The sequence below is a fragment of the Charadrius vociferus genome, unplaced genomic scaffold (assembly GCF_000708025.1).
Source record: "Charadrius vociferus isolate BGI_N301 unplaced genomic scaffold, ASM70802v2 scaffold698, whole genome shotgun sequence".
NCBI classification, from domain to species: Eukaryota; Metazoa; Chordata; class Aves; order Charadriiformes; family Charadriidae; genus Charadrius; species Charadrius vociferus.
In genome coordinates, this window is record NW_009649598.1 from 117,511 (window position 1) to 141,147 (window position 23,637).

Below are 23,637 nucleotides of genomic sequence, written 5' to 3' on the forward strand. Positions count from 1 at the left end.
TTTGGAAGAACATTGGAGAAGTTTTACGGAAACACTGAGCTCCCCAAAATACTACAGCTTTCAGCCGCAGTCCTGGACGCAGCGCTCCTGCAAACCCTCTCCCCTAAGAGCAGCCATCAATCCGGTAATGAATTCCCAGTCCTCGTTTCCCATTAAATCCTTGTGGATTTAGCAGGGGTAGCAGGGGTAGCAGCTCCCGTAGCTGTATCTACGGCTGTAGCAGGAAGAGTAGGGGTAGCAGTAGCGGGAGCTGTAGGAGGGGTAGCAGTCCCGATAACCGCACAGGCTCCCGTAGCTCCGGTAGCTGCAAGGGCTGCCGCAGTCGTAGGGGCGGGAGGCGGACTCCCGTAGTTGCAGGGAGAGTAGCAGGCGTCATCGCACTGGTTCTGGTAGTAGTAAGTCATCTTGGTGTGATGGAGGGAGGTGGGTCTGAAACGCAACAGGGGAAAAAAAAAGCCTGTAAGACAGTGCTCCCAACAGCAAGTAAATCTCAAATAAACGCTGCAAGGAGGGGCAGGAGAGCCAGCAATCCCAGGCACCCTCTGTGCTCATCTATTGTTCTATCCTGATTTTTGACGCTGGGTCTTCCCCCTCATTCTCCGTCCTGACCAGCCTTTCTGAGCTTTCCCGCAGAGTCCCACTGGCTGCGCCCGGGGATCACGATGGGAGATGGGGTTGTGAACCGTGACGCCCGTGTCAAAAGGGAGCCGCCGGGAAATAAACAGGAAAATCCTTCATAGCCATACTGAGATAAAGACTTTAAGGGAAAAGAGGGATAGACACAGGACAGACACAGCTTCAAACCCGCAAATATTAATGAAAATCCAGTGAGGAAAGAATAACTTACATATAAATAATTCTCATCAAATCACAATCTTAATTCCCAAAGCATTAGTCGAGATTAGTAACTGGGGGAGAGGGGGAGGGGAAGAGAGGGGGGAACAGTATCAAATCCTTCCCTTCGTTATTCACTAGATTTTCTAAATCTGTTCTGACTTACCCACTACTGCAAGGAGGATAAGGCAGGAGAAGCGAATACATTATTCTCAGCGGAGCGGGTTTTTATAGAGCTCCCAGTCCCGCCCAGCGCGCGAAAGGCATGTCTCCAATTACCAAACACATTTTGCTTCCCTCATGACTCCTTCTCATTGATATACCGGTTCTCCCCGGGGTTTCTGATTATTGGTCCGGCACTGTGACACGCAGGCTACACCCTCCAGGTTTCTTTCATCTCAAAACTATATAGGGCAATTAAGTCTTGGTATCATTGTGCTGAATTCCCTTCTTCGGTACAGCAACAAATCAACAGAATATGCAGAGACATACAAATTACCAAACACACCACTTTTGGAAGACCAGCCTCGCCACGCATGTTGGTCCACGTAATTTGTTGTACTTTTTTTTTTTTCTGAAATACTTGTGGAAGGGGTAGCCTCTCTTTTTCATGTATTTCATAACTTTAATGACACATGAAACAGCACGTTCTTGCCAATCCCTTCCAACATTTCCTGTGGCCAACAAAGGGGGAAAGACCATTTCTTTGATTTGATGCCATCACGCAAATAGGATATTGCTGTGCTGATTGATTCAGCTAGAAAATTGGCCTATAAGCATTAAAATGTCATGTGTATGACGTATTTTTGGAGAAAAAACTTCCAGAGACCCAATTCCGAAGCTATAAATTACAACCTTAATAAAGCATAGAAACAGGATAGCCTGATATACGTTTTTAGAAACTGTGTTACATAACACTGGGGCGGTTTCCAGTAACGTAGTATTAATATTTAAATAATAAATCTCTTTGTACAGGTAAATCTTTAATAAGTATTAATGAAGGCTTTGATATTCAAAATTTAGAGAAAGGCCCAGCACATCTGACATGCCTGTTATTATCCTTCGTTTAGATGCGAGTAAACAGCAGTGTTTTGAGCTGAAGGTCACCAGGGAAGACCGGGATGTTGCTGCTTACCAGGTCACATTCACAGAGCTCCGCATTATTCACTGTCATTAGCAACATTAAGTTAAACACCTCAACACCATTAAGAAGATGTCACGTTGAACCATATTTAGCATTTGAGGGACTTCTCGGGAAAACTATGCTTATTACAGAGATATGTTCCTGGTTGTTTTATCTTGTTCCTTGTAATGAACCCCTCAAGTGAATCATTTTCTGATCTAAGCGTAAACAATCACTAAGCAGATATTTTTGGATTCAATTAAATTTGCATCGCTTGGGCTGGTTCTCCAGAAGAAGGAGGTTTTACGTTTATTTCATCTATGGTGCAGAGCCTGGAAATTTCAAATATTGTTATTTCTGCTTGAAAGCCTTTAGATTTATTATTGATTGCTACCTGCTTTTTGGTTCTCATAAAGTCTTGTCACTCACTCCTTACCTTATTCAAAAATATTTCCACTGTTCTTACACCAAAAAGGACCCCAGTTTCCTTCTATGTAGGCTTAGGAGGTGGCTGCTGAAGTTTGGTAAAAGTAATTGATGGAGCATAGCAAGCAAGTAAATCGAATTTTCTACAGAATGACTTTCCTGTGGCAGGTCACAGTGTACAATTAACACGTCCATGCATATTTGATTGCAGCGAGATACAAACCAGACTCATCCTCTAAGGTGAACCCCTTTCTTGCACTTCTGCTTTTGAGCTGGAAATAATACAAACAGTATGATAAATACAAAAAATGCCAATATTCTGATGTAAAAACGCAAATTTGAAATAAAGAACAAACAAGAAATGCTTTCTAGAGATTATTATTCCTGCAAAAAGTTCAAAATTCTTTTTTCCGCACACCAGTCCAGAGTCATCGCAGGCTTCACATACCAAAATTTGTCCATTCCTCCAAAACTGGGGTTGTGAATGTCAATCAATTCTGCTCTCAATATCCTTCCTTCCCTTTCCTGTTATAACTCAGATTTCGCCACACTAATTCTACAAATATAATTGACCCAGGAAGTCTGAACATGAAAGAAAACTGCAATGCAATGTCATGCTTTTGGTAGCCAAGGACTGACTAATAATCACAAACCGAGAAAAACAATTACATCAACTGAAGGAATGACGTGCATAAGTGAATTTGTTTTGTGATGAATACGAGTTTAAAGCACAGTAGGCTTGGTCAGATAAATATATAAAAGGGAGAGAAATTCAGGGCTCTCTACTCGCATCTCCGTACTTACATTCTCACTGAAGTTGGTAAGTCAGATTTGCTACGATGTCTTTATTGCTGTGTAGGTGGTGTGTAGGTGCTGTGGTTTTGCTCTATTGCTGTACAGACAGCAGTTATTCTTTAAAAATGAAGGCTGTGATTTCACAGCCGTGCAAGTACAATTAATTTTCGTTAAAAACAAGATATTATGATGCCCACGTAAGGTTAGGAGACAGTATCATCTAGCCATGTACTATGAGAAATTACTTTATTTTATGATATACTGAAGCATTTCATTCTGCTTTATTTTGAAGCCGACAATGCATTACAGTTTTTCTATTATTTTGAACAAAAATCAAGTATATATTCAACTGGCAATTAAGGCATGGACATGGGTCCAAATAAACAAGCTGCTTTTTTCAGCAGGGCACTGCTGGCTTGCACAAGAGGAGGATTTCTTCTGTGGTGTCTGATCTCGACAGCCAAAACTGGCAGAATTCATTCCTGAACTAGTGTCTGTTCAATTATGTTTTTTAGAGAAACATCGGACACTGATACAGACAACCTAATCCTAACAATATCCTCTCTAAAATACTATCTGAATCCAGACTGCCAATTCCAATCAATGGCAACAAGAAAAGCAGCGTAAAGTATTTTTATGGAGAAAAAAAAAAGGGGGGAAACTAGAAAGGAGTGAGCTGGGCAAGAAGGAGCCGGGGTATAACCTTGAATGGAGACGTTGCGTTGGTTCCCGTGTTTGTCTTTCCCTCCTGTCCCTCGTTCCTGTGCTTACATGGGGTGTGCTAAAAGCAGCGAGCTGCCACTTGCTCTCTGGAGCAGACCTTATCTTCTTCTCTCCTGTTGCGTTTCAGACCCACCTCCCTCCATCACACCAAGATGACTTACTGCTACCGGAGCTACGGGAGCCTGTGCGGTTATCGGGACTGCTACCCCTCCTACAGCTCCCGCTACTGCTACCCCTACTCTTCCTGCTACAGCCGTAGATACAGCTACGGGAGCTGCTACCCCTGCTACCCCTGCTAAACCCAGACGTGTAACAACCAGATAGGACACGAAAGGCAAAATAGTGATTTATGGCTCCTGTATGAATTTTCCCGTTGCTAAGCTCCCGTGACAGCAACGCTGTTCGGGAACGGTCCTGAGTGCTTAGCATCTCTCTTCAATGTCTGCAGCTGTTTCAAATAATCTGCTTTTAGGGTCAGCTTTTCCTTCTTAGCCTTTGTTGGTGGATATGCTGTGTATTTTGATGTGTAGCTTTGCAACAGGAGATGCAGACCGGAGCAGACGCTTGATCGCACCGTATGCTGCTCTGACGCCTCTGCTCTTCACCAACCACCACCAAAAGCATCTGCTGTCACATGTAGTAACTCCTTGTTTAAAGAATGTATGAATCTCTGGATACTCCTCTTCTGTACTACTACAAGCTGTAACTGCTGTGTACAGTGCTTCTTACTCTTATTAAAAGATCTTGCATCGCAGTACTGCTTTCTGTTCTGTTTTTATGTCTTTTGTCTTTTATATTTGACTTTACTAATTATTTACCTGACACATGGCAAAAAAGGAGGTGCTGGCTTTTCAGATCTGCAATTTCATGCATCCTGTGGAGCCTAAGATGCCTGAGGACATAACGAATGCTTCATTTTCTGTCTCCTCCAAGACAGTCCTGAAAACTCACATCTTCCTGTGTCTTAACGCTGCCCCTCTGCCACCAAACACACCCAAACACTGCTTATTTCCAAAATACTAGCTTAGAAATGTGAAGATTTAAGAAAATTAAATCAGCGCATGCTGACTACATTCCAGCCCACGTTATGCTACTTTTGAGGATCCAAAATGCACTGAGACACCAAATACTAGACTCCCTAAGATTTCCGCAGCTCTGAAATAGATATCTGACATGAGAACACACAGGAGCCCACATTTTCCTCTTCCCAACATGTATCAAAGTTTAAATATTGCCATTTCTCCACCAGAGATTACTTTGTGCAGTTGCTCCGTTCTGTGTTTGAGCCCTGAGTTTTGTCCTTCCCACTGCCGCCCTGGCCGGGCTGGCTTTCAGGCACACGTCCTGCAGGTGTCTGCCAGGTCTTGTCATCAGGAAAAACTGTCTTAAAAGGAAGACGAGAAGCACTCAAGTTCCAGATAAGGCAAGGCTTGGAGGGGAAGCTTCTTCTTCCCCATTAATTAACAGGAGGACACGTGACAGGGAGGGAGAAGAGTTGCTTAAAGTAAAAGTGAGTGTCAGCTTAATGACAAAGGAATGAACCTACTGGGACGGTTCCCAGACTGGAGCCATCTGGATCCATCTGGAGTCACAAGAAGATTGAGTTTTGGAAGTGATTTCCAGGAAGAAACGCTTCTCCTCCCAGTCTGCAGGAGCTTCAGCTCTCCGGCAAACACCGATCCGCGTGTAGGAGGCAGAATTATGGCCTTTGGCACTGACGTTCCCCTGGTGGGTAGACCATGAGGGAAGGGATCGCTGTAGGGTTTCTTGCCTCATCCCGTAAATGCCAGCTTGGGACCAAGTCCCGGCAGAAGTAAGGTTCAGGTGAATTTGCATCCACGTAAAAGCGGAGCATAGAAATGAAGGAGAACCTAGACACTTATTCAACAGGTTATTCGAGAGGTTGGCAGAGGAGACCGAAAGAGAAATCTCAAGCGAACGAGCCTGTGAGTCCCTGAATGAGCTGCCAAGAACATCTATCAAACCCCACTTTGAAAATTCACCGTTCTGGTCTACAGCCACCCACTGAGCAATTCTGGAAAATTATTTCAGACAAATTACCTACTGACAAAGGCTTTTCATGTTCACTGCGCTGAATTGTTATATTCATTTCCTTTTGCTGAAAATGTTCTCATCTGATATAACAGTCGAAAAATGCAAATCAATGTTTCCCTCAACTGGTCATGAAGTGCAAATTCAACGTCTGAAGGTATTCACTTTTTATGTAAAAGTAGCTCTGGTTTATGCATAAATTTGCTTTAAAAGTTTAAGAGAAGTTATCAGTTGATACAGTATGTAATAGACTTTCCTATTGCAGAGTAAAACAAAGAAAATGGAAATGGTTTGTCTTTCAATTAGTACAGTCTATTTTTTCACTTGTTCAAGATGTTCAGCTTAAATTTTGTAGATAATGCAAAAAAAAAAAACAAAACAATAAAAATTTTAAAACTTATATAAAATACCCTTCATTATTTAAAAAAAAAATAATTACTAGGATTTCTTCAATAAATATTGTCAGCCATAGCCTGTTGTCAGAAGAAATAGGGAAAAGTGGATCACATCTTAAGAAATGATGGGGTTTTTCTCTACACACACAAACACACAAATACACCTTATTTGTATGCATTTAAAATTACAAGAAGTATTTCTATATGATCTTATTACTGATGTGATAGGAGATGAAATAACTATGCACTTGATAAAGTAAAAGTTAAAGAGAAAATAGAAACATCCATCCTGAGAGAAAATACTAATGTTTTTCATTAACTTTTTCGGAAGTTCTTTTTAATACACACTTTTAAAACATTTATGTTAGTTCTGATAGAAACTCTACCACTGTGCAGCTGCGGAAATACATCAAATGAAGCACATTGTAGGAAAAATCATTTGATGAATGAAGATGACAAAAAGCAATTGAAATCTTATAGGGATTAACACGCTTAAGCCTGCAATATTCTCATGAGTCAGGGCTCTTAACTAAATGTCTTAATGTATTTTCCTCTGTGAATTTGACTCCATCTTTCTATAAGTAACAAGATTTTTTATAAATTATATTTCCAGTTACCCAGTGAATGCTGCTGTGTGTCTTGAAGTCAGTTTAGGGCATTTCCCTTTATTACTTTTGTTCGTAGGTGCAGAAATGACTTCACACTTCCCAAGCTCAATTTCTGATCTTCAGTATTCGGGACATCAAAATATTCTATTAATTTTGAACAGTTAGGTAACTTTGAAAAATCTCATGCACGTATTTTATTTTCCAGGACAATTAATGGCCATTTCAGTGCTCCTCAGCTATTTGTGAGGGACCTGGCCTCAGTGTCTGTGCAACAGGTTGCTTGGTCACTCGGAAATTATGATCTTCTGACCTGCGCAAAGAGCAACAAAATGAAATTTTTTCGCACACGTCACAACTTCAATTAATATAATTGGTTTCTTCAATGTCAAGGACCATTAGCCTGTTCTCATCTCCACGTGACAATGCAAAGGTTACCGGCTTCTTTTGTCTTAAAAGTTTTTGGGTTATCCTCAGTTTTAATTATGAAATTGAGATACCGCAATGGGCAAGAGAATGACTGATATTCAGACTAGAGATGACTGAGAATGAAAATTTATATATTTCGGATATTTTTAACATATTAAACTGGTTTTTAGCCTGAATGATGTCAGCATTTCCTAGAGGAAAAAAAAAAAAGTTCTGTGTGCTTGCATATACATAATATACATTTTAAAATAAAACCTAGTGCACCCTCTCTTCCTCACAGAATAAAAATTCCTAATTCTAGAGTAGCAGAGGAGGAAAAATATTTTGTGCTACTTTTCTTTGACTCCTATTTATGCCTGTAAAATTGAATTTTATATTTGAGAAAAAACAGATATTTTCTCCTCTTCTCCTGAAATACTTTTATTTTATACCTTTAATATTTCCTTTCAGTGTGATACACTAATGAAAAACAGGAAATTTATAAAAGTCCAGTGTTCGTTTGGGTACCCATTACATACATATACATATACAAAAAGGAGGGAGGAAAAATTCATCACATAGTCTATACCTCGCCAGTGCCCTTGCTCACACCATAAAAAAATTCTTTCAGAATGTCACCAAAGCAAATGAAAATTGAGTTCTGAAACGCTGGTGTTAGCAGAATATTTAGAGGTTCATATTATAAACATTATTTTACTGCAAATCTTGTATCAATAAGGTTTCCAACCTCATCGAACACCGGCTTCCCAAAGGAAGCAGAGCACAACACAGAAAGCCAAGATCCGCCTTTTTTTTTTTTCCTCAACAAACACCTCCTTGTATGACCTTCACTCAGTGAGCCACGCCTCATTTGCATATTAAATGAGGATAATAACAGACATTCTAGGAGTGCTGAGCCTCATCAGAATTTATGGTATCAATGCTCTTCCAAAACAGTCATTAACGACTTACTTTAGCAATGTTTGAATTATTTAAATATTAATGGTTTGTTACTGAAAGGTGCCTCGATGTTGTATAATAAACAACAGAACGGGGAAGGGAACCCCTGGGCTAAGCAATGTCTCTCTTTATGAAAACTAAGGCATTACCGTCATCGTCCCCACATGGTGCGGGCTGGCAGAGCTACAGCTGTATCTCACTGGGTAACACCACCAGGAAACATCAGAGCAGTGATTTCTCCTTCCCTGGCTTGGAACAATCCCTTCTGCAGAGGGCAACTTACAGCGCTTCCCCAACCTTTTTATTCTGCTAAAGCCCACGGCAAAGCAAGGGACTTCGTAGGACACCTCACTGCTCGCAGGGTCTCCAGCTACCCTCCCCAGCAAATGCTTCCCACCAGTCAGGAACACGTGCTCTCCACCCTTCTGGCTTCCACAGCCTTCCTAAAAGTCTGCTCTCCCCCTTTTCTTTACCACAGTCCCCATGGCAGGGACCAGAGGAAACACGGAGCTGTTCTGCACTAACCACGTCCTGCAGCGATACTTGCCCCAGTATTATAAATGCATATATGAATCTCACATAGATACATCTCTCATATAAATGTATCACATGTGTGTGTATGATATCACGAGACCTTGATTCAAGCAAGGTTTTCTAATGATTTCATCCAGAAAAGAGAGAGGAAAAGAAAAAAAAAAAACCAGATCATAAGTCTTAAGACACGTTGCTCAGGTGCTCATTTAATTGATCCTGCACCTTGGCCCAAACGTCTCATAGTGCGTATGCCAAATTATAGACAGTAGAAGAACCTAGAGGAATCAATGGAATGCCTGTCATTAATTGCTACGGAAATGAATCAAAATGGTTGGGAAAAGCCCTAAGCACATAGTATAATGCCTCTTTCCTCCGCAGGTATTTCACGTCACCCCACAACGTGCAGTATCCACCTCCCTTGTAGGGCCATAACATAAAAAAAGAGACCATGGACTCCCCAGCTAGGTGGGCAGTGTAGCTGGAACTGTTCTGTGCATCCTCCAGTTTCATTCCCAGTTGTCCTTTGGGTGATTTCGCAGAAACACATTTGTCCTGGAAAGTTTTAAGATGGAAGAATCTCACAGGGTGTAATCACAATGCACTACCAGAGGAATTTGAAAATTGTCCTAAATGTGGAGGAAAACAATTATAGCAATTGGACTGGTGATGTACTTCCGAAATTTGTTTTGTGACTAACAGACAATGGAAGCACATGAGAACTGCGCTGACTTCCACGGGTCTACGAAACCGTATAAAAGCGCTCACAGTCCCACACTCCTCACATCGCTCCTCTTGGTTTACTCTCCTCAGTGAACTTGGTAAGTTCAGATCCTGTTCTCATAGAGGCACCTTTAACTTGGGAATAAGTCCTTTACTAGAATTCTCTGATTCGTAGCAATGGTAGAAGTATTTTATCCTGTATGCTTTTAATGTGTATAGTAAAGAACGAGGGAACATTGTTGAATGAACATTCAGATATCATTGGTAAGATGTGAGAAGTTTTGTCTTCACACAGGAGAAAGCAGTAGCTCTACTTCTTCGGCTTTTTAAATGGAACAGAAATTTTCTTTTTTTTTTACCTGGTGATACTTAACATTGAAATTGTGGTTCACGGGCAGAATTGTGTGTTACGCAAAGTGGAAATGGCTTTTTGGTGGAAAGATGTTGCAATAATGAGTCTGGACAGGTCACATGAATTGCTTTAGTCTCTCTGAAGCTGCCAGAGCAGCTCTGATCTGCAGCAATAGAGGATTTAAACCTCAGCAGCTCTTCGCTGCACAGCAGAGTAGTTTCAGTATCCTTGCTAGAACTGGCACCAACAAAGAGTGTGAACCGATGTTACACAGGAAAAGGAATAGTTTATTAAAACCAGACAAGGAGGCTGACTGTCATGAACTTGTCATGTTGCGTATGAGTGCTTCTGAGAACTTTTGAGAATGTGGTGTGGGATTCAGGTTAGACATTAGGAGACCTACAGGTGCACATCCTGAGCCGCAGACTACCTGTCAGGATTGACCTCAGCTGGGAGCTCGGACTCCAAACACAATCACATCCGTTTGGATGTGTATCTGCAAGCTGAACCTCTGTATCCAAAGTCCAAAAATACAATGTTGTTATGAGGGCAGTGATCCCCTGGTGCAGGTTGCCCGAGAAGCTGTGGCTGCCCCATCCCTGGAGGTGGTCAAGGCCAGGTTGGACGGGGCTTGGAGCAACCTGGGCTGGGGGGAGGTGACCCTGACCAGGGCAGGGGGTTGGAAGGAGGTGGTCCTTAAGGTCCCTTCCAACCCAAACCATTCTACATTCACTTTTAAGAGGAGAAGCTAAAGAATAGAAACTGTCTCACGGTTGTATCTAACAGAGAGGAGCTGGATAAAATGGAAGCCAAAATCACATCCAAAGACTGAGCGATTTGCTCAATATTTCTTTCCAAACCCACCGTCCTCATGCCGCCAAGCCACCTCCACCGCTGCTCCCTGCAAGCTGAGCCCAACCCTTTACCTTCTGCTTTCTTTCAGGTTTGCCTCACCTCCCCCCACCACACCAAGATGTCTTGCTGCTACGGGTACCCGTGCTACAGCGTGTGCTGCTCCCCATGCTACAGGACCGTCTGCTGCTCCCGGAGCTACCGCTGCTGCAACCCCTGCAACTACCGGAACGTATGCAGCTACCGGCGCAGGTATAACTGCGGAGACTGCTGCAGCTATGGGTCCTGCTGCACAACCCGCTACTACTACCCTTCCTGCTGCAACTACAGCTACAGGTGCTGCTACCCTTCCTGCTGCTACTCTTGCTGCTAAACCCGGCGGCAATAGCCCTGCGACAAGAATCCAGCCTGACCCGGCAAGCAAAGATGAACGGCTAATCTCAGCGGCGATGTCTAGAGAAGCGCTGAGCCCCTCTGATGGCAACTGAAGTTCCTGAGAATGGGGAGCTCGGCTGCTCTCTCCAATTTCTTGACATTTGTATTTTTGCTGTTTTTTCTGTCTGCTTCGTCCTGTCTTTCTCAACTATGAGTTCTTTCTTGATATCCTCCTGCATTTAAGCGCCTTTACACCCCTTCAGCAACAGGAACAATGATCTGCAGTTCATCTGAAGCTTCCTACAGCTGCTGCAGTGGTGTTAAAGGACTTCTGCAAAATTAGCTTTTGTGTCATCTGCATTTTCAATAACTACTTCCAGTAAGGTGCTGCAGTACTGCGTAATGGAGAAGTATTACGGCTGTCTCTCCTTTGATCTGGATTTACAAGGACCTAAAGGATGAACAACACGGCTTCAACAAAAAGGAATGTTCCGTATAGCATAGTGCAGTGACTCATCTTCTGTAGCTCTTCCCAGTATCCCAAAACTATAATCTTTCTGTATCTGTGCCAACTGCTTTTCTTACTGCATTAAAATTTTTCTGCATGAAAAAAAAAATATTGGAGTTCCAGTGGTCTTCTTTCCTCTGTCCCTATTTTACATCAATATACTGAGAGCGGTGGCATCCTGAAGTGACTTTGTGTCCCTAGTGCTCGCAGAGCACTTCATACCCCTCCACGTTCAGAGCAGCTGTTCCCAGTAAATATTTGCTTTTGTTCCCTTCTACACCTCAGAAATTTGGGAAATGCCACAATTCCCGCCTTTCTCTAATTGAAACTATTACCAAATTTAAGGTTAATATATTTCAGCATAATAGGGCTGTAATAGTCTTTATAATAATGTTTTAAATTGGAAAAGAACTAGTCCCAGACCTCTCTAGAGAGCAAGTGAGCAGAATATTGTCCCATTCCTTGAAACCATGCAAATGTTCTTATTCCAGAGTCACAATTTCCTATCACCTTCCAATTTAACAGACAAATCTCATTATCAGCCAGCGGAACATAAGGAAAAATAAAAATCTATATGAAAAGTTAAGTGTCAAGGAGGAAGTGGTGGCTTTCCCTGTCTTAACGTTGGCCTTGAAAACTCCAAACACTGCCCTGATCTTCCACATGGACACCAGGTAGAACAAAATCCATTTCTACAGGTGCAGTTTCAATAATTCACTAAATCCAGCGACTAAAAGCCAGAAGACAGAATGAAAAGTGGAAAGAAAAAAAAAAAAAAGAGGCAAATAGTCCTTAAAAAAAAAAAAGCAAAAAACCCACAAGTGGAACAGTACTTAATCTCCCAGGGCGTTTTGGTAGCTCTTGTCTGCCAGCTGCCCCTGGCCAGGGAAACAGTGAGAAAGTACCATCATCTTCTTCCTCATGCAGCCACAGCCTCTCAGTTGTGGAAACAAGAGGTTCTACAGCCTTTGCCCATAGCATTCAGTGGGAGAAAAAAAAAAAAGTCAGTAAAAATCAGTTCTGACTCTGCCCTGAGCACATTTCCCGGAACTGAGGACAAAAACGCCCCACTGCCGTGCCTCAGGCCACCGGGTATCTATTCCTTCTACCAAATTATTTACACTCCAAAGGGAATATTCCTCCCACTTCTCCGTCAGGGAGCCCCTAATCTTTCAACCCTGATCTTTCCAGGTCCCTTCCAACCTGGGCTGTTCTATGATTCCATGATAATATATATCCCACAAACTTCTTTTAAAATTAAAAACCTGCTGAGTCAGCACACTTGCAGTTGCCTATGACCTCTTCAATATCAGATCACAGCCAGTGACGGATCATGTCCTAATCACATCACATTAGCTCACCAGCAGCACTGGATTATTCTAAATGAACCATTTATCTGGAATACACCAAGTGAAAGCCCTGCGTTGTAGAAACATGCGTAACCAGAGGTAGAGCTGAAGCTTCTTGCAGCTACAAAAGTCCACATTTCTCAGCTTGAGGAGGGCAAGTCTCTACAGGCAAATTCTTGAGCACAAAAAGTTAATAACTTTGTCGCCCAATACAAGTGATGCTATTGATTTAAAGATATTTAAGAAATGCAAGTGAAAAATAAAACCAGAAATACTGTATTGATGCAGCACATTTTTTTAATGAGTAAAAGGCAGATATACTTTTAAAGGCATACAGAACCAAAAGACTCCATTCCCAAAGACATTACACCCTACCTATACCATTCCGAGTTAATGTTTTGTACATCGTTGCCACAAACATAAAAGCCAGTTTACAAAGAACCGCAGTATCAAGGAGAAGCAAGCTGTTGATCAAGAGGAGAGTTCGGGGTGGCAAGAGAGCAAGCAGACACAGAGCAGAATAAGGATAAATCATCGCAAGCACGTCAACGGCAGCGCAGAGCGCTCAAAGCCTCCGTAGGAGGTGGCTGCTGTCACCGGGGCTCTGCACATCAAGGACCGCTGCTGCCGAGGTTCGCCGTCAATCCGCGCTTGCCAGGTCTGGGTTGATCTTCATTTCAGGGACATTCCCGCTGGGTTTAGCAGGAGTAGCAGCTCCCATAGCCAAACCTTTGGCCATATCGTGAACCGAAGGGGTAGCCATAGCGGCCGGAGTAAAAGCCTGGGTAGCCATAGCAGTCCCCAGAGCCATAGAAGCCCCTATAGCCGCCATACAGACCCCCATAGCCGTAGCAGTCCCCAGAGCCATAAATGCCCCGGTAACCGTACAGACCACCATAGCCGTACCGGTCCCCAAAGCCGTAGAGGCCCCGGTAGCCATAGAGGCCCCCATAGCCCCGGTAGCCGCAGGGGCTCCCGCAGTCATAGCCCCGGTAGCCGTACAGGCTCCCGTAATTGCAGGGAGAATAGCAGTCATCCTCGCACTGGCCTTGGAGGAAAGTCATCTTTCTGCGATGGAGGCAAACCTGAAACGCAGCAGCAGGGAGGAAAGCAAAAGTAATAAATACTTGCAGTGGCAGTAACAGGCTGAGAGCCCACAGACTTCTTCGCTAGCCCCGTGAAGGGCAGAAACAACGTTATGACCCCACTCCTCAGCTCCTTACTACATCCCATTTCTATCATTTTTCTCATTTACCCACTGCTTTTAAACCATTTTATTTCTTTTTCCATTTACTGAGGTTGGTGAAAGCACCAACTTTGGAATATACTCGCTAAAGATCAAAACCTCCTTGCCAGTGTTTCAGTATTTTTCTTAGAGAATATTGTTAGGCGTTAACAACTCTAAATTTCTTTTAGGATATCAGCTTTGCACAGAGCTCTGCATTCCCAAACCCATCAAGAAAATCTTCAAGAAAGCTTAAAGTGTCTGATGTTTGCCATGATAACACACTTCAGCTTTTGGGCCCATTGCTCCAAGTCCCATTTCAGTAATTTACACCGATTTTGGCATCTGGAAGCGCTGACAGCACACGTGAGAACATCTGCTGTCTTGCCAAACAGACCTTCAGGACATCTCTTAAAATAAAACAAAAAATTTATGGAAGAATCCACTGAGGGCCAGGGTAGGGAAACCCTCCTCTACCTCTGCTGGAGGCAGCTCTGCAGACCTACTAGCCAGCTGTCCTTATCAGGTAGCCAAGTAGCCCAGGGACCAACAGGACCGGGAAAGTTTCAGCCCCAGCTTTAAAACCTGAACCCGCCAGGTTCCTGCGACGCAGTAGCACAGGTCCGAGGCACAGAGGAAGAAATCTTAAATTTCAGAGAAGCCACGATCCCAACAGAAACTACGAAACCAAAGTTTCTAATCCTTATGAAGAGACTAAATGGAGAAGAGGCTTACCGAGTTCACCGGGAGGAGGAAGGCAAGAGAGCTGATGAGGAGCTGAGAGCTCCGAGCCCTTTTTATACTGTTTCTTTGCCCGCCTGGCTTATCTAAGACGCCCTGTGTATTCAAAAGGTTTGTAGCCTTATTGGTTGGAAAACAAATTTGCCTGTACACGTCATATCTTCAATTAATATAATTTTCTTCATTGTTTGGGATTATTAGTGTGTTCCCAGCCTCCCATATGTCACATATATTACAGGTTTCTTTCATCTTAAAATTTTCTGGGCCAACTGCATTCCTGATACCATTTTATTGTCTTCACTGTCAAAACTGAAGTTTATTTTTATATTATATAAAAGCATTTATAAGTTCCCAAAGCCATTGAAGGGAGAGAAATTTTCCATAAAAGAGGAAAACCTTCCCACATGTTTGAAAATATCTTTTGTTCACCAGAAAATCTGATGTACTGCGGCACAGGCTTCCCGTTTAAAGGAAACGTAAACATATATTTAGGTATTTTATATAAAACAACATAGTAACTTCAGGAAACAGGACCAGCACAAACTACAAATAAATCTTAATTGCATTCCTCCAAAGTGTTCATGGTGAATAAAAGTCATGCTGCTGCATGAGCCGAAAGATTTTTTTCCTCTTCTAAAATACTGTGGCATTGTTTGCAGTTTAATTCACTAGAGGGCTTGACCGCGAGTTCAGCAGAACAAAGTGGAGAACACAAGTATGAACTTGGTCTGGAAAATAATAAATGATAAAGAATTTTGTGAGATGTACTAAACGCTGCTTTCCAAGGAACCACGTTAATATTTTCTTCACAAATAATCAACCACATGTATCAAATACGGTGCAATACTGAGGAATGCTGGAGTTTGCTGCAAAACTCCTTGCATGACCTTCACCTAATTTCCGGCATTAATTTGAATATAAAACAAGGGTAATAATGAGCAAGCAGGATGTTGAGGCTTCCTCAGAATTTTGAATACCAAAGCACTTCATAAACACTCATTAATGTTTTCAATTTGCAAAGTGTTGCAGTATTTAAATATTAATAGTTTGTCACCAAAAGACACCCCCAGATTTAATAATATGGTCACTTACAAGACACTTCAAGGTCTCCTGTTTCTAACTCCTAATAAGGTAATGTATTGTGTTTTATGAAAGTCAAAAACTACAAAAAAAAAAAAAAACTCTTCTAAAATAGGAAGAAATATGTGGGAACATTTATAAGGCAGCTGCGAAATTTCTTCCAAATCACTGTTGTAGAACCTGAGACCAAAAAAAAAAATCAAACAAGGCTGCTGGCAAGAGATCCCCACCAGTATCACCAGGCAGTGTGCACAGGTCATAACGATGCAGAATAGAAGCACTACTACGTTTCGGCACACCAAAGACAAGCCTACTCCTTTACTCCCCTACGCGTTGCACCATAGATGCAAAAGCCAAGCGAATGGAGTACCTACAAGCAGATTGCGCAACCCGTAATGGTCTAAACATCTTCCAAAATTATTCCTATCCATCCAACTACAAAGAATTCCATGCAATTTTACTAGAAATGTGCTGAGCCCGTTTCTTCTGGTTTTAAGATGAAAGAAATTCTAAAGGTATTACATGTGTGTCATAACATCAAACTCTGAAAATATGAAAATCGCTGACTCCAATTACATCAATTGAAGGAATAATGCATGCAACAAGATATGTTGTATAACTAACACCTAAGTTTAAGGAGGTATATATATGGGCCCACAACTCCGAAATTCTATTCACTTCTCTCGACCTACTCCCCTCGGTGAACCAGGTAAGTCGATAGCGACTCTACTTTCTGATATACCTATATCTGTGTGTATATATGTCTACATGTTACTCTGTATAAATATTTGAGTGTGTGCGTGTGGACATACGTATGTATAAAAAAGGCACTGCTGTGTACATATATATATATGACGTATGTAACCTGTGTCTATGTATATGTACAGATGTTCTGTAAGCAATTTTTTGCCATTTTGGATCTAACTGCAAGCATAAAATTCTCTGCAACATCTAGGAATTCCTTCACTGAAACTTTTTTGCTCTTCCTGTGCTTATTTAAATGTAGGCTTTAAAGCACAGAAAATTTAAAGTTTACTACCAAAAATTTTGAAGTGATTTCCAGTTCCAGATTATTTCCATCGGTTGTCAGGAATTCAAATCCCTAGATAAAAACTTCATGAAGCATTTATTACTTAAAGTTGACGTCCTGAAAGGAAATTCCTCCATTTGATTGGATTCTTTGAGTTTATCCCACCTTGCATGGCATGCAGCACTACGGGAGGTAAAGGGGTGCATGCGATAGGCTGTTGAACTCATCTGAATAAGCAACAGTATTTGAACTGCCATATTTTTTGTTAATTTATTCAAATTTCTCCTAATTCTGGGGTGGGAAAATCCAGCTCTCTGTTGGTAAAAAACCTATTGGCTATGCATAATCAGCCATTTTCAAAAGTTGAGGGAAAAAAAATAGGAAATTTGTTTGGGAATCATGAGATTAAAAGAATAAATGAGGTAGTTAAGAGGATGAACAAGACCTGCAGGAGAGAGCGAGTTGCATTTCCTCAGGTCTGTCCGAGCTTTGAGCCTTTCCTCCTGCCGTCCGCAGACCATAAACTCACCTCGATTCTGGGTGTGTGTTTCAGGTTTACCTGCATCAACGAACCATGACTTTCTACAGGGACCTCTATGATGATGGATTCTACTCACAATTTGGCTATGAAGACCTCTATGGTTTTGGGGGCCTGAACGGCTACCGATTTGGGAGCCCGTATGGCTACTACCGCGACCAGTACCGATACGGGAGCCCATATGGCTACAGAAGCTTTGGGGGCCTGTACGGGAACAGAGGCTTGATCGGTTATGGGGGCTACTATGGGAATGGGGACTTGTACGGATTTGGGCACGGCTACCCCTTCTTCTCTCGTTTCGGAAACAGATACAACTATTGAAACTGCTATCCATGCTGAACCAGCAGAAATAGCAACCTAGAAATGAAACGCAGGACACGGATTCATGGCTAAGGTTATGGTGCTGAGAAACGCCGAGCACCCACGCCTCTGGCGGAGTTCAGTGGGACATGTGGGTGCCAGGCTGCGTAGGACTACCCCATACGTAACCCTCTCTAATATCTCCTGTTTCTTCAACTATCACTCTAAAGGGCAGCTTGAATTACAGCAGGTACTGAGGCATATTTACAGCATGCTTATGGAGTAAAGCAAGACTTTCAGGAGTGAGTAAAGTGTCTTTTAAGTTAATTCACAGCCACTTTGTATTGCCAGAGTAATGTGAGTTTCTGCAACCACCACAAACAAGTCCACTTTGCTCAGCTATAAACTTCACCGAAGATGCCATCTAGTAGAACTAGAGCAGAACTCCTGCTACATATACACCCATGCTGTGCCTCATCCAGCACTGAACATGATTTACAAGCAACTCTGCAAGCAAGAAACATGTCTGGACTGTGAAACTCCACCGTTTCCGCAAGGAGAGAGCGTCATCCAGCATCAGACACACTCTGCTTGCTGAAGACCCTTCTGTAAAACTGCAAACTTATTCTCTCTGTTACTCGCTGTTTCTCATTTTCATTAAAATCACTCTGCTTAATAGTATCAGAAGTCCAGTCTTCTTCTTTCCTCTGTGCTCGTTCACCAGTGTAAAAGGACCAACAGCACCGCCACTGTCACCAGCCATACAATTAGAGAGAGGTCTAGACTCCAGATGTTAGAGAGTATCACCACATCTCCATTCGAAATGCTCCAGCCCCAACTCATTTCCCAGAGCAGGAAGAAGCTCTACCTTATTTTAAGTAACCTGTGACCTTGGATTTACACAAATACTTCTTCAGGAAAGAGTATCACCTCACTGTCTGTACTACCAAACACACACTCCTGGAGCAAGCTGGGTTTTGTGCTTGAAAAATAACTTTCCGAAGCAAGAGATTGAGTGAAAGTCTTGTGATCTGCCACGGAAAGATAGCAATGACATTCAAGGTTAAAGACACCTAAGAGAAAACACCACAGGCAACCAAGCCATGACCATCTGCTGGAGAGATCATCTCCTTTGCAAACTGAACAGCCAGGTTATTCAGGGAGTTCCCGTCAGCTTCTACCATGTCACCTTAGGAGATTGAGTAGTCTTGATTTAGATTTATAATATTAAAGATTGTAATCTGGCACAGAACAAGGTGGTTCAACAAGCATAGCCGAGACAGAACTGCACGGATCCCATGCGAGCCCAGTTATACATCAAAGACAGAACCAGGAGACAAAAATCTTGTTGCAGAAATGACTGTGCGGGGGGCACCTCTGGGCTGATTTTCAAGAGATACCCTGCATGGCTACCCCTTCTCTTCTCATGGTGGCCACCTACACAAGCATTTCTGCATTCCTCAGCTGACAGAGCAAAGTGGAGGAAAGGGTCAAGAAAATAATTAGCAGAGAGCAGGTTAGAGAAGCACTTTCATAGAATCACAGAATGGTTTGGGTTGGAAGGGACCTTAAAGATCATCATCTTCTACCTCCCTGCCATGGGCAGGCACACCTCCCCCCAGCCCAGGTTGCTCCAAGCCCCGTCCAACCTGGCCTTGAACACCTCCAGGGATGGGGCAGCCACAGCTTCTCACTATCCTACAGCCAGTATCTCACTATCCTCACAGTCAACAATTTCTTCCTGATATCTCATCTAAATGTCCCCTCTTCCAGTTTGAAGCCATTACTCCTCATCCTATCACTACATGCCCTTGCAAAAAGTTGCTCTCCAGCTTTCTTGTAGGTCTCCTTCAGATACTGGAAGAGGCTCAAAGGTCTCCCCGGAGCCTTCTCTTCTCCAGGTTGTATAACCCCCTACTCTCTCAGCCTGTCATAGGCTGAAAAACAGAGATAGTTAGCAGAATAGTCCCTGAGCTATAAATGCTATTCCTTCAGTCCAAAGTCCATGGTCTTTACATCCATGTCACTGCTTTCCTTTAAACCATTTGACCTTGAACTGGACCATAGCAGAAGATGAGCCCCACAGATCTATTTCCTTGTCTGGGAAGGAGCAGCCACAGCCAAGAGATGGCCCTGGTCTGCTGCCTCACTGCTCAGAGCTCACTTCTTTGTGTCCTAGTTTGAGCAAGACAGAGCCAGATCAGGACAGCCCAGGAAGAAGGTAAGGGCAGCAACCTCCACCCTGGCCTCCTCGCAGGGCTCGTCAGCAGTAAATCAGTAGAACCCTTTGAAACTCGCAAAGCTATTAAGGCATCTTTTGTAATCCTGCTGCTAGCTGCTGTCTGCAGCAAAAAGGGCTGGGTTCCCCAAGGAAAACAATAAGAAATGGTAGAGTCTCCCACCATAATAAATTCAGCTTATCTCCCTTGGATGCCCTCTGGCACGCGAGGCTTTTCCCACTTACACATACAGCACAGAAGGGCTTACACAGAGATTTGCAGGAAGAGAGATGGAATAAAATGCAGAAAGCCAAAGATTTGGGTGAAATTCTCTGCCTGCCCAAGGTCCCTTGGCCCCAGCTTAACATCAGGTCCCTGTCCACGTTTGCCAACACAGCAGTATTGATGTTTCTTCCCGTCACCACATCCTGCTCAGGTCATTACCAGAGGCATTATCACTTCCCACAGCGGGTGCAATCACCACCCCATCCCTGGGGAACATCACCCCCCAGGCTGCAATTGCCCGCCAGCCCCAGTCCTCCCAGACCTGGCACCTCCCTCCACCACCCCACCTTAGAGCCACCACCTCCCTTCCCTTTCTGCTCTGAAGATGCCACTGCTCGAGCTGCAACTCCAGCTCTGTGCACAGCACCGGGGATGCCCCGATGCCCCTCACTGCTGCCCCCACCTAAGCACCATCAGCCCTCCCTTGCTCTCCCCCCACTCTGGGCACCTCGGGATCTCAGGTCAACCTTACACAAACTCTGGAGCCCAACCACCACACAGGGAGAGAAACCAATTTCTCACCCCAGGTGTCCCTATCCCAAGGCTCTCACCCTTTAGTTACCAAACAGGGACTGAATCATTTTATTACCTATTCAAGAAATCCCAAAACATTGCAGAATTGGGCTGCAGACCACTCCCTGGCCTCCCAAGCATCAGTCAATAGCACCGATGCTCATTTCCTATGGATCCACCCTAACATCTCTGGAAGCTCTGCATTTGTCCTACACCTGTTCACTGGTGTGTGAAGAGTATTTTCCCTGTTTCATAGGGTTTTACACCCTAAGGCTTAAGAAAAGTTGGATGATTAGAGGAACTTTGTGCCTGCCTATGAGATATTATCATAATAGATGAGAGATGGCTAATTTAGCTAACAGAAAACTGACTCCTGTAATTTCATTTGAACTCCTGAATGCCAGTCTGCAGCAGGATGTACTTACTGCATACATGTGGGAAATTACCAATTTAAATGCACCTTGTGAGCAACCCACACATGAGGCATGCTACAGGACATGCCTCCAGCACAAAGATTCCCTGCAAGAGCAAGAATCATCTTTAAAGAGTAAACTTATCCCAAAAGAGAACTCAGGCCCCTGACTAATGCACAAACTGGACTAGAACATTTTTCAAAATATTCCTTAAAGAGTGCAATATTGCAACAAAACCTTTTAAGAGAAGGGAATGTGTGTATAGGGAAAAAAAATGGCCTTACTGGAAGCAATAAGAGAAACAAACAGCAGTTCAAAATTCACCATATTCAGATGAATATTCTTATCCCATAATGCAATAACGAACCTAAGAGACATTAACAAATGCTTCTACTATCTTAAAAAGACATTGGTAGCTTCTTAGGAAGATACTTGCTGTCTTTAGTCCTCTGAAAGCCTCAGAGAATTTCACATGAGTAGCTTTTATAGCAAAATGAGTATCATGAGTAGCTTTTATATCAAAATTAATAAAAGGTGTGTTATAAACAGTTCCACAGAAATCCACCAGCAGAATTTCCTCATTGTACCACAAAACACCAAGTGTCAGTAACTGCAAGTCTCAACTTATTAAATGGAAAGCGCAACTTGAGAGGCCTCAATAATAAACTTCGGTTCCTTTCCAAATACTCCATTAGCATAACAATACAGTTTCCTTCATCTGGCTTTTGAGGTTTGGGGGATTTCTCTTTTGTAGGGAAGGATTTATGTGGTTGGTGAGAATTTGGTTTAATCACCTAGTCTAAGGCTTGCCAACAGTAAATTACACACTATTACAATGCCTGGTCAACTTTGTTTTCCTTACACATAAGGATAATACTTCTCCAAAGAGTGGCTCCTATGAAATAACCCAGCATTCTCCTCTCAGCTTGTGACACTGAATTACGTTGTTTCTGTAACAAAGTAGTAATACACTACATGACATTTCAAACACATACAGCAGCATGGAAAGCTTATCAAACGTTTATTATCAATGTATTCCTGAAGAAATTCAAAATTCCATGAATGAACAATCACTATCCATTTTCACAGACATAGGTCACATCGTTGTAAAACATTGAGCCAAGCAGTAAAGCCACAAATTTAGTTTTTACACTCAAAAAAAAAAAAAAAAAGCTGCTCTTGCATAACACTTGGCTTCAGACTCTTCTTAGCAATACCAACTCTCCATGCACCTCTGCTCTGATGCGTTGTGTCACTGCCTGGGTGGGGAGGTAGAGCCTGAGGACACCAGGTAACACACACCATGCCAGAAAAGCCAATATTGAGGAAAACAGCCCGCAGAGCCGAGCAAGACCGGGAATGATGAAAGCAAAGATGCGGGCAGCAGATTCATGAAGGGACAGCTACGGCATAGAGACTGCCGTGGAAAGGAGATGCGCACGCAACCCACTGCCACATCTCCCGAGAAGGTCACTGTCCTGAAGCAGAGCGATAGGATCAGCTTGGTGCAGCAGGACAAAGGCACCAGAATTCGGAGGAGCAGAGGGGAACACAGACATGCACACACGCATAGAGGCCAATAACATGTTGCGATGTCATGTTTAATGAGAAAGAAGCAGATCGTACAGAGGCAGGATTATCTAGTACAGATTACAAATTGCCCACAACCTGTGGTTTGATGCAAGATGATTAACATAATAACTGATGTTGCTTCCCCGGTTGCAGCTCTGGGTTCATACTCAGCCCTGACCACAGCAAGATGCATATGGCACAGACTGGTTGACTCCACAATCCTTTTTTATACATCATTAGCCACAGAAAGAGCCTACAAAAGGACCTAAAATGGATATCACACCAGATCCCTTTACTTTGCCACACTGATCCCCACAAGCCCCCAAGGAATTCCCAATAGAGTCCATAGCATAGAGATTGGAGCACTTAGAAAGGTAGGAAAGCATTCAAAAAAGAAGGAAAGCATTCAAAAAAGAAAATCAGAAAAGGTAATCTAAGAAGGATGTAAACAGACTTTTCAGAAGATCTGAGCATCTACAGGTGCATTTAATGGCAGCCCCAAATGCTCAGCCCTTCCTCAACGCTGTGCCCTGGAGCTCAGCCACGTATCTACATCCTGCTTGTCATCTCCTGGACGTTCTTCTTTCCGCAGCAGCTCTCACTAGGTTTAGCATGGTCTACAGGTTCCAATCGGGTACCCCCGTCCCCATCTGGCACCACCATAAACGTGTGAGCCCCCAGGAGCACGGGCAGCACTGAAGCCAGCAGGA

General features: G+C 43.1%; 3 protein-coding genes across 3 annotated transcripts; 2 read left to right on the forward strand and 1 right to left on the reverse strand.

The window, feature by feature from the left end:
- Window positions 1-10,798: 10,798 nt before the first annotated feature.
- On the forward strand, window positions 10,799-11,152 carry LOC104291236 (keratin-associated protein 4-5-like). Its single transcript, XM_009890446.1, has one exon. The coding sequence runs from the start codon at window positions 10,799-10,801 to the stop codon at window positions 11,150-11,152; it is 354 nt and encodes a 117-aa protein (XP_009888748.1).
- Window positions 11,153-13,709: 2,557 nt separating this feature from the next.
- Window positions 13,710-14,075, reverse strand: LOC104291237 (keratin-associated protein 21-1-like). Its single transcript, XM_009890447.1, has one exon. The coding sequence runs from the start codon at window positions 14,073-14,075 to the stop codon at window positions 13,710-13,712; it is 366 nt and encodes a 121-aa protein (XP_009888749.1).
- Window positions 14,076-17,661: 3,586 nt separating this feature from the next.
- Window positions 17,662-17,946, forward strand: LOC104291238 (scale keratin-like). Its single transcript, XM_009890448.1, has one exon. It carries the CDS (start codon window positions 17,662-17,664, stop codon window positions 17,944-17,946), a length of 285 nt encoding a protein of 94 aa, XP_009888750.1.
- The last annotated feature ends 5,691 nt before the right edge of the window (window positions 17,947-23,637 follow it).

Excerpts from the sequence above, each read along its gene's own strand:
- LOC104291236 (XM_009890446.1), top strand. The coding sequence starts at position 10,799 with ATGCCGCCAAGCCACCTCCACCGCTGCTCCCTGCAAGCTGAGCCCAAC.
- LOC104291237 (XM_009890447.1), bottom strand. The coding sequence starts at position 14,075 with ATGACTTTCCTCCAAGGCCAGTGCGAGGATGACTGCTATTCTCCCTGC.
- LOC104291238 (XM_009890448.1), top strand. The coding sequence starts at position 17,662 with ATGACTTTCTACAGGGACCTCTATGATGATGGATTCTACTCACAATTT.